This window comes from Stigmatopora argus, chromosome 6, assembly GCF_051989625.1.
Source record: "Stigmatopora argus isolate UIUO_Sarg chromosome 6, RoL_Sarg_1.0, whole genome shotgun sequence".
In the NCBI taxonomy this organism is placed as follows: domain Eukaryota; kingdom Metazoa; phylum Chordata; class Actinopteri; order Syngnathiformes; family Syngnathidae; genus Stigmatopora; species Stigmatopora argus.
In genome coordinates, this window is record NC_135392.1 from 16,376,221 (window position 1) to 16,390,802 (window position 14,582).

Sequence of the window (14,582 nt, forward strand, 5' to 3'; positions counted from 1 at the left end):
CATGGTAGGCTGATTGGACACTCTAAATTGCTCCTAGGTATGCGTGTGAGTGTGAATGGTTGTTTGTCTTCTTGTACCCTGCGATTGGCTGGCCACCAATTCAGGGTTTCCCCCGCCTCTGGCCCGAAGTCAGCTGGGATAGGCTCCAGCACCCCCCACAACCAACCCTAGTGAGGATAAAGCGGTTCAGAAAATGAGATGAGATGAGGCTAATGTGGCAAGAATAGTTAGCTTTACTGAGCTTTTCCCCCTTAATAAACTAATCAAAGTACCATTTGAAAATGATGTATTTATTTATTTTAAAAGCATTTTAGCAGCAGATGAATTGATGAAGAAAATTTGAATTTTACCTGTACTTGGGTTATGTTTGTTTGATATTTAAAATGATTATTCACAATTGGGGGAAAATAATTGGCACTGTTAGTCGACTTTTCATATATACAGTACATAATATACATAATATACACACTAAACTGTGCATTTTTTATACATACTACACAGTGTAATTTGTTTTCTTTCCAGCAATTAAAAACATACTGTACTTTACCCACTATAGTACACAATATACATATGAAATATAAATATGCATGCCTAGAGTGCCTAATTTTTATGTAGCACATCCTCCATAAAGTATATTATGCAAAGTTATAATATACTTAATGCATGGTTTTGAGAAAGTTATTGTTTTATGTAATGAACACTCAAACATGTCCAAGCTCAACCAATTGTATGCCTCATGTTACTAACTACTAATGCTACTAATAATCACCCTCTGGCTACTGTAACAGTGAAATTTCCCAAATACGGGATGAATAATGTTATCTAATATAAATCTAATCTAATCCATACAAACAAGAAAAAGACAAAAGTGAAATAACGACGGTCATGGAACAATGTAACAAGTTATTTTCGAATCAGTGAAATGTTTTTTAATTAACTTGAAAACATTATTTTTAATCTAACCATCCAAAATATTTTATGTTTCCACTTTATCTAATTCATAAATTTATTTATTTAAATTTCTGTCCATTTGAAATGCCTGGTTTAATATATATATATATATATATATATTTTAAATATTATAATATATACTTACATATGCAGTAAAACATACCTGATTGATCAATTGAAGTGATAATACAAATTCTGGCTCACAGTAATTTTTTTCTCTTTATTTTATATGACCATTCAAAATAATTTGTATCATTTCACAGTTTGAGTGTCATGACATTTAGAAATTGATAAGCACATGACTTGGAACTGTAAGCAAAATATAAACCTATCAAATTATTAGGAATGATTGTAGTTGGTGAAAAGGTGAACACATTTACCCCTGTTGTTCATTATGGTGTTAAAATAAATCTTTCATTTTATATTCCAATTTATAGTAATTTTTTCTTTGCAAGTTTGATGAAACAGTTCCAAATCTTGATGGTTATTCAATGCAACTGTTCCATGTGCATTTTCTACATGTGGTGTTGCACATCAATTTCCATGTTGATTTCACGTGTCCTGCCAATGTCACATTTGCTCTATGTCAGGGGTGCCCTACTCTGGTCCTCAGGTTGCCCCTTCCAGTTTGTTTTCCATGTCTCCCTCCACTAACACACCTGTATCAAATAATCAGCGTGGTATTCAAGCTTCTGGACAGCTTGCTGATGAGATGATGATTTGATTCAGGTGTGGTAGATTAGAGAGATATGAAAAACAGACCAGATCGTGGCTCTCAAGGACTGGAGTTGGGCACTCCTGCTCTATATCCTGCTACATACATGCAGTAAAAGTGAAAAAAGTATTCTTATTTGGAATTAATATCACAATGCAAACACTTAATTTATGATTTATTTTTTAAATTTCGTCGTAAAATTCACATCCCTTCTTTTTGCCTAGCCCTGTGCTCAACTAACCACTTTTCCTTCCCCCTCGTCCTTTTGCCTCAGAGAATGTAGGCCGCTTAGTCACACCGGCCAAAAAACTGGAGGAAACCATTCGCCTAGCGGAATTAGTCATTGAGGTCCTTCAGCAGAACCAGGAGCACCATGCCGAGGTGGGTGATCAGCCACTCCTTCCAACACTTATCTTGCTGTGCAAGCGGTCTTTTATGTGGCAAAGTCTGCTATAAATAAAACAGCTTGCATCTTTCTGTTGCTAAAATAACCCTCTCACAGATTAATTTAAGTGCAAACTGACCACAGTTTAAACTGAGCCAGGAATATGCAGTCCATCCCAAAGTGCATTACAATGCATGTTTTTATTCTTCCTCAACATCTTCTAAAAATGTATGTATTTTAACCTGACCTGCATCAACAGTTTACAAGAAGTTGAAAGATAAATCCCAATGGACTTATGTTGTCGAATACAAGTTTAATTTATAAGACTTTTAAATTGAAAACAAAATGTGAATCTGAACAAATGTACATTTTTTTAAAGAGAAAATATTGATATTGCATTAATTTTAACCACTTATATTGATAAATACTGAGACTGTTTGTTTTTAATATGTTCAGATTAATAGATTTTGAGTGCCCTACAATAAATAGGCAATCTAATCTAAGCAATAATAAAAGGACACTTCTATTGTTTCCGGTTAGTTTGCGAGAAGTGATGAATATTACACAAAGACAATTATACAAAACAGTTCGCCACCCCTTCTTTCCATTTTTAGAAAATGTAATATCTGTGATCCAAGCTCAATGACTGAAATGAAATCTAGCTTTTGCGTATTTATTTTAAGAAGATTGGGCACCATTAATATTATTTATTTTTGCGACTCTTTTGCAAGGGCTTAAAACTTAAAAGAAGGTCTCTTCACTGCGATACCTTGAGTAGATCAAACACTTGATGATCCAGTCTCATCCTATAGCAACGTTTAAATGATCTTTCAGATTTATTGTATCTCTCTGAATATGCTTGACAGGCGGCAGTCACAAGTTCTGCAGATCAATCGGTACAGTATTTGTATCTTTTTCATCCTTCCCCTCTTCAGTCCCTGTCACGCACAAACCCAACCCACCAACCCTTCCCCAAGCCCCTTTTGTATGGCATGTGTGCCATTATGGCAAGAAGCACCTTCTCTGTAGCTGAGGCTGTAACGACGGGTGGGCTCGGTAATCTAGGTGAATAAGAGGAGCTTGCACAACATGACTGTGATCATATCGCATGTTCATCGGGCCATGAAGAGGTTTCCTTGCTCTCCCAACAGCATGCTGAAACAATATGAACGAGTATGCTCCATGTGAACCTCTGACTTTGATCCACCATAGTTGTGTTCCTGCTCCATCTGACAATTAATGTCCGCTCTTGTCCAAGCATTATTCCGCACTAAGCTATTCCTTCTCCATCACCCCCTCTGCTGTCTAAGATCACCACACATGCAAAAGCACCTCAAAAGTGCAATCTTTATCATCTTAATGTGTTTTCACTGTGATTGATGCCTCCCCATGCAGGGAAAAGAGGTATGTAATAACATGGAATGAGTCATGTGCATGTCCCCTCTGGACTGATTGCATTGACTAAGCACTGTATTGGCTAGTGTGCTCTTCTGAACTATAATAATCAACATTTTGGAGGGCCCCCAACCCCAATTTCTCCTCCAATTTGCTGGAGAAGAGCTTTGTTTTGCTGCTTGATTTGCTGCTAGTGTTTGTTTTAGCTCACCGCGGGGGGTAAGTGGATAGGTAAGTAGGACTGCAAATTACCGTGGGTGAGCCTCATCAAATGCAGCAAATAAATGCAGTGTACTTTGGAAACATTTGGAGGCAAACGAGAAGCCTGACGGGAAGCTGTGCACCAAAGTAAAGGATCTGAAGAAGATGACGTGCATGTTGTGAGCAGCAGTCAAATTGATTTTGTCTGGGATTTTGGCTATGAATGGTGACAGAGCTCCTCTCTTCTAAGCTTGGCAGCAAAGCATGCAGGGAAGTGGCACGTCAGCATGAGAAAAACCTCAAATCTGCAAAACACTGTCAACAGTGGGGGAAGGCCCTGACATGCTGTCTTTTATACACGGACAGTTCAAATGCATGTTGTTTTACTAGCATGGAGCATCTGACTCACAGTAAATTTTACTGCAAGGTGTACTATTGTTGTGACCTCTCAGCATGACACAGTGCACTTCTACCTCTGCTACAAACTACAGTTTTCCTTGACATATTCACTGTACCTATTTACACACTTTCATCGGGAGTCTATCCTTGGTTATTTCCTGAAAATTTGGCTATGGAAGTATTGATTTAACGCCACCCAGGAATGTGATTTCTATTAAAATGAACAACTTTTCACAACAAGCTGCTTGGATATTCCTGGGCATGCATCAGTTCAATTGTTTATGATGTGTTCAATGCACGACACAGTTCTGTGTGCCGAGGTGGCACATTAGCTTCAAAGTAACAACATAAAAAATATATTAAAATCCAACGCCAGTTGATGCTTAACATAGTGGCACACTGCAGATTTACTGGAGATTTTATCTTCTCATATTTGAAGAATATGAAATTTTGATCAAGCTACTGAATATATTGTAAGTATTTGAGCAATCCTTGGTTATCACACAATTCACAGCAGTTGGTTTTTCAGTTGGATCATGTCCCGTTAACTTTTATGAACGGCAAGAACAGTTTTTTTTCCCTTTGCCACCTGAAATGCATAACACTTTGCCAGGGATATACCATATTTTTGTACCACCTGAAAGGGCACTGTCTCAGTTGCGGGTGTATTTTCTGTTTTGTTAATACAAAAGGCGCTTTGTTTCAAAGGACGCGCTGCAATGGTTGTGCCAGCTAGCATGACACATACATTAGCATGCATGCTAGCTTATGTTTTAAAAAAAGGCAACAGGAGCAAAATTGAGTTTGATTTTGTATTATTGACGTAATGTGGATTTTAAAAAATACAAGTCAAAGTATTCAAACATCTACAAATCTGTCAAAGTCGTAGTCCTCATCTTCTGTAACCGACATAAAGAGTTCAGCTAAGTGGGCGAGTTCGCCAACAATGCTGGGTTCCATCTGGTTCTCAGGATCAGAGTTGTTGCCATGGGATTTCATAATAGGGATTTCAGCTTTGACGAAAAAATAAAGACTAAATTATTATAATGTGGCCACGTGATGGTGTAGTGGTTCATTCGCCTGACTTCGAGGCACGGGTTCGAGTCCTGTTTGTGGCGGTATAATTGTTAGTGCGAATGCTCATCTGGCGCTCTGTGTGCTCGATGGCTGACTGGCGACTGCCTTTCAATTGAAGTCAGCTGGCATAGGCTCCAGAAACCCCCGCAACCCTTATGAAGATGTGCGGTACAGAATAAATGAATGAATGAATGAAAGGATTATAATGTTTTGAAGAGCAAGCATCTACAATTCTACAAGTATCCAGGTTTCCTTTCTCCTTTTCCTCCCTCCTCTTGGCGCATTTCACCTGCTTCTTGTTTCTTTTGGTTCTCTTTGCAGGCATTTGCATGGTGGACTGACCTCATGGTGGAACACGCTGAAAATTTTCTGGCCCTCTATGCCATCGACATGGACGCCGCTCTAGAGATCCAGTCGCCTGAGAGCTGGGACAGTTTCCCGCTCTTCCAGCTTCTGAATGATTTCCTTCGTACAGACTGTAAGACTTTTTTACCATTGTAATATCCTGTTTTTGGTGTTTTTTTTTCAAAGGGTGGGAACAGATTAATTTGTATTTAGTTATTTTCAATGGGAAAAATTGATTTGAGATGCGAGTAAATTGACATACAAGCTCGGTCCTGGTGTTAAGAACGTATCTCAAGCTATTACTGTATGAACCAATAAGTATAAAGAACACAGTGCAGTCAGGCGGCAAAACCTAGTGCGCATGAAGCAGAGGGGCCATAAAAGGAGAACTGTATTTTATCGATGTGCAACTGTATCACCTATCACGAGTGATATTAAACATTAAAAGTCATGGCTTCCTGTGAGGGTATCTACTTTGTGTTTACTTGCATAGACCCAGAATTCACAGTTTGTCATACAGACAGTTTGTGTGTTAACTGAGACAAAACCATCAGTATTACTAAATACATTGTAACATAATTTTTGTTTGGTGATGCACCGCAGTCTCAACTAGCTCCTTATCCTTATCCTCTTTCCAGATCATCTTTGCAATGGAAAATTCCACAAGCACCTTCAGGATCTGTATGCTCCTCTAGTGGTTAGATATGTGGATCTGATGGAGTCATCCATCGCACAGTCAATTCACAAGGGCTTTGAGCGGGAGTCCTGGGAACCTGTAAAGTAAGGAGCCTCCGTCTTGCATCTTTGTAGCCCACCTGTGGGATTTAAAAATAAAATAAAATTGCAGACTGTTGGTGAATTAGTTAATCATCAAGTTCACCCTGATGTCTGTCAAACTCTATTAACAAGTCATGCGTGGGCTACATGAGCTTGATTTATTATTATTTTTTAACTCCAGTGGAAAAAGTAATTCACATTGAAAAATGTTTTTTGCCTCTGAGTAATGTAGTATGTGTATTTGCCATTTCTCTCCAAGCACATTGATGCTGATGCCTAATATTATTATTTTTTTGTACACACTAACCTTCATAACTTTTGCATTTGACATGTTGCCAGAAGCAAAAGGCCTGTAGTCTGTCTCTCTTGTTGATCATTTTCGTGACCGGTCATTTCGTCGATGGACAATTCGTTGCCGGACACTTCGTCGCCAGACAGTTCATCGACCGGACATTTCGTTGACGGACATTTCGTCGATGGACAATTCGTCGCGGGCTAGGGGATAGTGGTTAAGGTTAGTGGTTAGAATTAGGGTTAGGGGATAGTGGTTAAGGTTAGTGGTTAGAATTAGGGTTAGGGGATAGTGGTTAAGGTTAGTGGTTAGAATTAGGGTTAGGGGATAGTGGTTAAGGTTAGTGGTTAGAATTGGGGTTAGGGGATAGTGGTTAAGGTTAGTGGTTAGAATTAGGGTTAGGGGATAGTGGTTAAGGTTAGTGGTTAGAATTAGGGTTAGGGGATAGTGGTTAAGGTTAGGGTGATTATAATTTTGAGAGAGATTACCTGGTTGATCGCTTTCAACAAATTATTTTTGCAATAAAACAATCATTAGCGAGGAAGCAACCGTTCGACAAAAACGCTCTTCGACTAAATATCCATGGCGAGGAATTGTCCGTCGACGAAATGTCTGGTCGACGAAGTGTCCGGCGACGAATTGTCCGTTGACGAAATGTCCGGGTACCATCATTTTATGTGTCTTCCACCCCATGTTTTGATTACGTATATTAAACAAATATGAACGTTTTGAAAAAAAATATTTTTTGTTTTGATATAGTTACATTTGCTTCTTTTTACATGTGAGTCTAGGTATAGGTATTTTCATAGAGCGTATATTTGTTGACATGTGTTCTTGCAAATTTTTAAGTTGAATAATAAGTGTCACATTGCTTCCTGCTACGCCCACGCCACTGTTACGTTCTTTTTGTTCTTGTTGTTTCTTTTTGTCTGTCTGTTCTACAGGAGTTTAACAAGTAATCTGCCCAATGTGAATCTACCAAATGTCAACCTCCAAATTCCCAAAGTACCAAATCTGCCAGGTCCAGTAGCGGGACTGTCAGTTAACCTTCCACAAATGCCTAGCTTTTCAACCCCATCGTGGATGGCTGCTATATATGACTCTGAGTGTGTATTCAACTAGTTCACTCTAGTTTTATAGATTAAAACGGAGATGGCCTTGGTATGAAGATGCTTGAGTTCTAGTGTATATTGGAACTTTTGTGATTTCCATTTTAAACAACAAATAATTACATTTTGGATCTGGTTTTGTTGATTAAAATTGACTGATTTTATTAATCACAGATAAGCACATGGCTAGACAATACACAAGAAATAAATATAGTTATGTTTGAACAGGGTGGACGAGTGGTTAGCACGTTTGCCTCACAGTTCTGAGCTCCTGGGTTCCACATTTATGAATGTACATGCCATCAATAACTACAATGATGGAGCTACAAAATGAACCATTTCGTGGCAAGTCCAATGTACACCATAGTAACTACAGTATGGTTGTTATTCTCCAAATTTAAAAAAAGTTGCTTCTAGGTCCAGATATTACACTTTGCTGCTTTAAGCATGATTGTAATATCAAATTTCCGACTCCTTTTAAAACATTTCGTGTTCATGCCAAGGACTCTCTAAGAATAGATGAGGTCGTTTGTCTCAACATGCATGCTGTTGAGTTTGAGATGTGATGATACAGGCTCCCTACCCCCAGAAAGAAGGAAATGTATATACTGTGCATATTTCCATGCAGTATATACACACTTTGTATTGTCCAGAGGCTGTCTAATGACTTTTGAAGCAGAAACAATATAAAAAACATTTGAACTCTGAGGCAAAATAATCTCCACATGGAGGTCCCAGACATTTGCTTTACTCTTTTTACAACCTTGACCACCTCGCCAGGGTTCTGAGGAGAAAACGGTCTGGATGGAGTGGACAGTGTGGGGTTATGTTAAAGAATGTGGCAGCTGGCTGTTTTATCACCATCCATTCTTGCCTGATAGACTGACCTGCCAAAAAAAAAACAGCAGAGATTAGCCTAGGTCGTTGCTGTTTTGTGGGGGCAGGGTTCATTAGGCTAACTCAAGAAGATCTGCATGGTATGTCTGGTAGTTCATCTGGGGGCCCCAGCAGTGTGGGGATATGAACGCTGAGAGAGGATGTGACCATTTGGGCGAATCAGACCACAAAATGCCATCTGCGATATCCTCTCTCATGTCTTCATTCCCTCTGTGACTCAATGCTGTAGCTTCAGTAATCTGAACCCGCATGTGGCCACCTCACACCCCCGATTAATAATCATCCCAGTTGGCATGATTATTGATTGATTTGATACTGTGAAGTTTCTGCTCCTCCCCACCTGTGCGCTGACGCTCCAAAAGAGTGCCGATTTGAGCAGATCAGTCAGTGTCTGTCCAAATACTCAAATGAGTTTTCAGGTGGCGAGGAGCAGTATCCCTCAGCACCTCCCTCCCTCTTTCTGTGACCATCCACCCACTCTCCCGTGCACACATACACATCTGGCATAAAGCTTGAAATGTGTTCGTTTGGTTCAATGGCAGTAATGGCTCCGGGACATCTGAAGACCTGTTCTGGAAGCTGGATGCCCTCCAAACCTTCATCCGAGACCTCCACTGGCCCGAGGAGGAGTTCGCTAAACACCTTGAGAGTCGCATCAAACTCATGTCAAGCAACATGATTGAGAATTGCGTCAAGCGGTATGTGGAAAAATATGTAGTATATTTGTGTTGATATTCAAATGCATGCAAAATACAGTGGATTGCAATAAAATTTCCAGTGCTCCAAAGTATTCTACTGCACAATTAATACTTGAAAATTGAATGTCAATTTACAGGTAAACCATATAGCTAAGAATTTTATCACATTTATAGTCTGTAGCATTCCCACTATTCTTCTTGCTTTTTGAACAGAACCAGGATGGCCTTTGAGTCTAAATTGGCAAAGAGCAGCAAGTCAACAGATTTCCGCATTTCGCCAACATTATGCACCATGTTCAATGTGATGGTAGATGCAAAAGATCAGTCGGCCAAACTATGTGCGATGGAGATGGGTCAGGAAGTCACCAAGGAAAAGAATAAAGTAAATCAACATTTTCTGTTTTTCATCTGTGGGATATACATACTGATTTTTAATATTGCACCCAATCGTTAGAGTAAAAAAAGCTGCTGTACATTAAATCATATGATCCATCAACAATTGTGAGCATTTTACCTTGGTCTGCAAAAGTACCAAGACTCACCTATCAGAGGCAGCATGGTTCCACAAGGAGTCCAGGCCATACAATACAAAGAAAAATGAAAACAAAGTTTTTTGCAGAACATTATATAATGTATAGTCAGTGGCTCCTCTGTTTGTGTCTGGTAACAGCTTTCTATTTTTTTTTTATTATCACACTTTCATGTTACAATCACCAAGTTAGTGTGTTGACTGATTGGTGTTGACCAAAGGTGTAGAGGTGAGATTGTCAATATTGAACTAGTTTACCATATATATGATTGTTGACCATCCACATTTTTCAATTAGACACTGTAGGAAGCAACGCACACACCATAAATTATGGGATATCATGTCAGGTTAATGCTTAGTCACATATGACATGTGTTCAAATCACCCCCCAAAAGAAAGTGTGTATCTTAACCGCAATATTGAACAATACAGACTCAGAAACTTTGTCTAAATTGCCAAATTCTCACTTTCCAGAAACAGATCCACTCACAAATAGATGAACTGATTGAGGAAAGCGTGCGAGATATGATTCAGCTCCTGGTTGCAAAGGTATAAGGTCTCATTTTACATTGATTTTTTTTTTAAATATGCAATTCTGTGATTTAAGCTTTAATATTTCTTGTGTGTTTTGCTAAGTTTGTTGCCATTCTTGAAGGAGTGTTGGCAAAGATTTCCAGATATGATGAAGGCACACTTTTCTCCTCTTTTCTCTCATTCACGGTGAGGCAAAGCTAAGTTTTCTTCTGTTCTTCAATTGCTCGATTTTGAAATTGGACTAATGTATTTTCCAGACTAAGTCACATTTTTTTTTGTAGTTTGGCTGGTTCTGCGACTCGTATATATATTTTTTTTTTCCCACTGTGACCGCCAACTGTGTTATGTTGTGTTTCATTATTTGGCCTCTAGTTATAAAACATAACTGTTATTGATACATTAGAGGGTGCCTATTTTGTCTGTTGTTCCTATTTTTAAGATTACTTTAACATGTAGTTTGCTGTCATTGGCTTCTGTCTGGTAAATTAAAAAATAGCCTCCGAAAAATGCAACTTTTATATTATTTTCCCCTTTCATTTTGTATTTTTTGGGCTAATGCGATTTATAGTCCGGTGTAACTTATATGTAGTCTGAAAAAAAACAAGATAATTTTGGTCAAATTGAAAAGATTTAAGAGGTAAATGTCCACGAATTAATGAAAAAAAGAAGAGTTATCTAACGTGTAAAACAGCAAAATAAAGATTACAAAACACTTTTAAATTACTTATACAAAAAATCCATCATTTCATTAGTTGTCTTGTAGATAGTTCAAATTTTGGCTTTAATGTTATTTCGCATCTCTTGTGCCAATATTTTCTTCCAACAATTTGGTCAGCTACCCAAGAATTTTTTTTCTCAAATTTCTGGTAAAATACTGGCCGCTGAATTTTATTATTAAAATTAAAAAAACATACAAATCTGCCACCAAATCAGGGTGTCCCCCGCCTCTGAGTCAGCTTGAATAGGCTCCAGCACCCCCTGTGACACTAATGAGGATAAAGTGGTTCAGAATAAATGAATAAATGAATGAATGAATGAATGAATTTTGTACTATAAATAACATGTAAGCATAATGTATATTGGCGGCTTAATGTAGCACCTTTACTCATTATCCCCCTTTTCCTTCAGGATTCAAACTTACAATATCATCTTGACAATCAAATGTGCGAAATCCTGAGCTATTGCAGAACTGTTGGAGGAAGTGCTCTGCCTTTAGAATCTATAGTACATAAACGAGTGTATTGGAAGCCAAAGCTAAACTTTCCACTTGGCTCATTATTCGGCACACCTGCCTCCCTGAGTAATAGTATGTGTGGGTTTGAACACCAATTAGAAAACGGTGAGAACAAGAAGGGCGGTACTGTAATATTGCCACCATTAGGCTGGTGGCGCAGAAATATTTAGAACCATTTGACAAGAGTTATTGGTAGTTGCTAATTTGAAAATAAATGTGTCACATTATTTTATTGGTAGTTATGTCAACCACAGCTGCCAGTGTTTTGCCATAAACTCAAGGGGAATAAAATGAATTACAATATTAAAGTAATAATATGAGGATGAGAGAAACTCATAATATTACAAGATTAGGCGGCCCAGTGGTTAATATTATGACTAATCTCCTAATGCTACAACCTTTTTTATGTACTACTACTATTACGTCAGCACTGTGATGGAGTGATTACCAGGTCCACATCAGTTCTGAGATCAAGGGTTCAAAACCCAGTGGGTTCTGTATGGAGTTTGCTTGTTATCTCCATCCGTGCATGTGTGGGTTTTCTCTGGGTAATCCGGTTTCCTCCTAAAAACATGCATGGTATGCTTTTTGAAAAAATCTAAATTGTCCCTATATTTGTGTGTGTGAATGATTTTCCGTCTCTTTGACTCCTGCGATTGGATGGCCACCAATTCAAAGTGTCCCCCGTCTATTGCCTAAAGTTTGCTGGAATAAGCTCTAGCACTCACACATTTTGTGAGAATAAGTGGTACGGAAAATGAATGGATAATACTAGAATTTTAATGTCATACTATTACAACTTTAAATTTGTAATGTTACTACCTTAATCTTGTGATATTACAATATTAAAGAATGACTTCATTCTCAAAAAAATGGTTTTAATGCTGAATATATAGATTTTTCTTTTTGTTTGGCGATAACACTCAATTAGCCATTTTTATTTCTCGAAAGCAAATCTTATTGGCAATGCTGTGAACTAAATATTTCAAGCAGAACAGTTACTTTGATACTCCTAAACCTACTACATCAACATCTTGGTGTGTTTTTAATGACAAAATATTCATGGTCAAAACAACATACAACAATGATTACCCTACTACAATACTGTTTGCACAGCCCCTCAAAATGTTGATGTCAAAATCTATCCTAGTTATACACACGCACATTTATGACATTGGATTGGATTGGATAACTTTATTCATCCCGTATTCGGGAAATTTCGTTGTCACAGTAGCAAGAGGGTGAGGATGCAGAAATAGGAAAGGCATTTTATACACATTTACTTTGATTTGCTTTGTACTTTTTGCTTTGTTGTTATGCGGCCTTTGCGACTGTACTGTCTAACTTATAACTATGCCTTTTCTTGCTACTGTCACAATGAAATTTCCCGAATACGGGATGAATAAAGTTATCCAATCCAATCCAATCCAATACACATATATAAGCACATATATACATACATATACATAGATGTGCATGGATGCATACGGTAAGTCTTAACACTCAGCCATTTGTTTTGTTAAAGCGCCTGACAGCTGACACAATGATTTTACTACTACAATATATATGGTCGCAAATTCATTTTTCTACAACTGTTTTTTCTTTTTTGAGTCTCGCTCCCATGTTAAATAAAAATGCTCCTCTCTAGTAGCGTGAGGTTATTCACATTCATATTCTTATGTCACAGCGGTGACATAAATAACCTAGAAATACATGACAGGGATTGTATTGAGATACAAGTTATATTTTTTAATAATAAAATGTCTTTGTTCTTTTTCCAGGTGAAAGCTGCCTCCAAGTATGTAGACGTACCTGTAAGTTTTAATTCCACTCTACACAGCACACATTAAATGACTTCAGTTGGCAGTTTTCCAGTCTATGACAGTGAGTCAGCCAGTGGTGTGTTTGTTTTGCAGAAACCCGGCATGGACGTGGCCGACGGCTACGTGACCTTTGTCCGCCACTCTCAGGATATGCTGCGTGATAAGGTCAATGAGGAGGTGTATATAGAAAGGTTATTTGATGTAAGTAAGATGCCATCTCCTCCACTCAAGTAGGGAGGGGGCCTTACAGAATGTGGCAAAACAACAGGGCAGAGTGGGATAAGTCCCATTTATTTTCTTTAAGAGCAGGAAAAGTGTTTCTTCCTGTCCTTTCTGTCCTCTTCTCTCTTTGTTTGTCAAGTCTGCATTGATTGCCACAGTGCTTTTGGGCCTTTGTCTATTAAAAACAACAATACACTTTTATTCACAAAGAGTCCATAAAAGCAACCTCCAAAAAAGAAAAAGAAATAAGGATTATATGAAAGCAGTGCTCTCTGGAAAGAACATAGTGTGATCACGTGCATGCTTTGAGAAAAAGACTTAGAGTACTCCTCAGGAAGATACATGAGGAGCCAATAGTGGAAATACAAAATTGCAAATGCAACAGGCTTACGGGCAGGTTTTCATATGTTGGAGGGTGAAGAGAGCACTGTCTTACCCAAACATAATCCTGACGGGATACATTGACAGCAATGTGTCCTCCATGTGTGGTTTCAAAGAAACATAATGCTGTGTTGTGTGTGCTTTCACGTCATACCGAAACCTTCTGTGGAGACGCGTGTCTCCGCCGCAGCGTGGCGGCTTTGTGAGGAAGTGAGTTGGGTTGACACGCAGAAGTCGTGGGATAGATGGACCTGTTTTTGTTTGCTTGATTCATGTATGTTTTAATGTTTTTCCTTTGTTAAAAGTGGCTCTGCTTTTGTGTGCGAGGAGGCCCCTGTTGGGCTCCTACCTCTGTCTGTGCCTTACTTCCTCTTGGTGTTCTCCCTGTGGCCCCCAAAAGAGTGACATTCAACTTTTTTTTCTGGTGGCTTATTCACAAAACAAAGCCGTGTTTCTAGAGTGAAATTAGGATGTCCGTTGGTTTTGTTTGTTTGTTTTTTGTTGTTGTACTTTTTGCTTAGCATTTGAATGCATTTTCATTCATCAATTTTTGCATGCATATCAAAGCCATTCGTGGATGTTGTGCTAGCTGTACTTCAACTCTCTTATTTCAATCCT

At 38.4% G+C, this 14,582-nt stretch overlaps 1 protein-coding gene across 8 annotated transcripts in view; it reads left to right on the forward strand.

The window, feature by feature from the left end:
- cadpsb (Ca2+-dependent activator protein for secretion b) overlaps positions 1 to 14,582 on the forward strand; it is an 87,752-nt gene that overhangs the window by 62,428 nt on the left and 10,742 nt on the right. For 3 of the 8 annotated variants that reach the window (XM_077602833.1, XM_077602825.1, XM_077602828.1), the window contains 11 exons: positions 1,941 to 2,047; positions 2,918 to 2,947; positions 5,445 to 5,601; positions 6,107 to 6,248; positions 7,482 to 7,643; positions 9,086 to 9,241; positions 9,455 to 9,623; positions 10,245 to 10,319; positions 10,407 to 10,490; positions 13,320 to 13,352; positions 13,455 to 13,562. In XM_077602833.1, coding sequence (XP_077458959.1) covers positions 1,941 to 2,047; positions 2,918 to 2,947; positions 5,445 to 5,601; positions 6,107 to 6,248; positions 7,482 to 7,643; positions 9,086 to 9,241; positions 9,455 to 9,623; positions 10,245 to 10,319; positions 10,407 to 10,490; positions 13,320 to 13,352; positions 13,455 to 13,562 — 1,223 coding nt within the window. The remainder of the gene's footprint in view (positions 1 to 1,940; positions 2,048 to 2,917; positions 2,948 to 5,444; positions 5,602 to 6,106; positions 6,249 to 7,481; positions 7,644 to 9,085; positions 9,242 to 9,454; positions 9,624 to 10,244; positions 10,320 to 10,406; positions 10,491 to 13,319; positions 13,353 to 13,454; positions 13,563 to 14,582) is intronic. The other 5 variants (XM_077602827.1, XM_077602829.1, XM_077602831.1 and 2 more) reach the window with 3 other exon arrangements.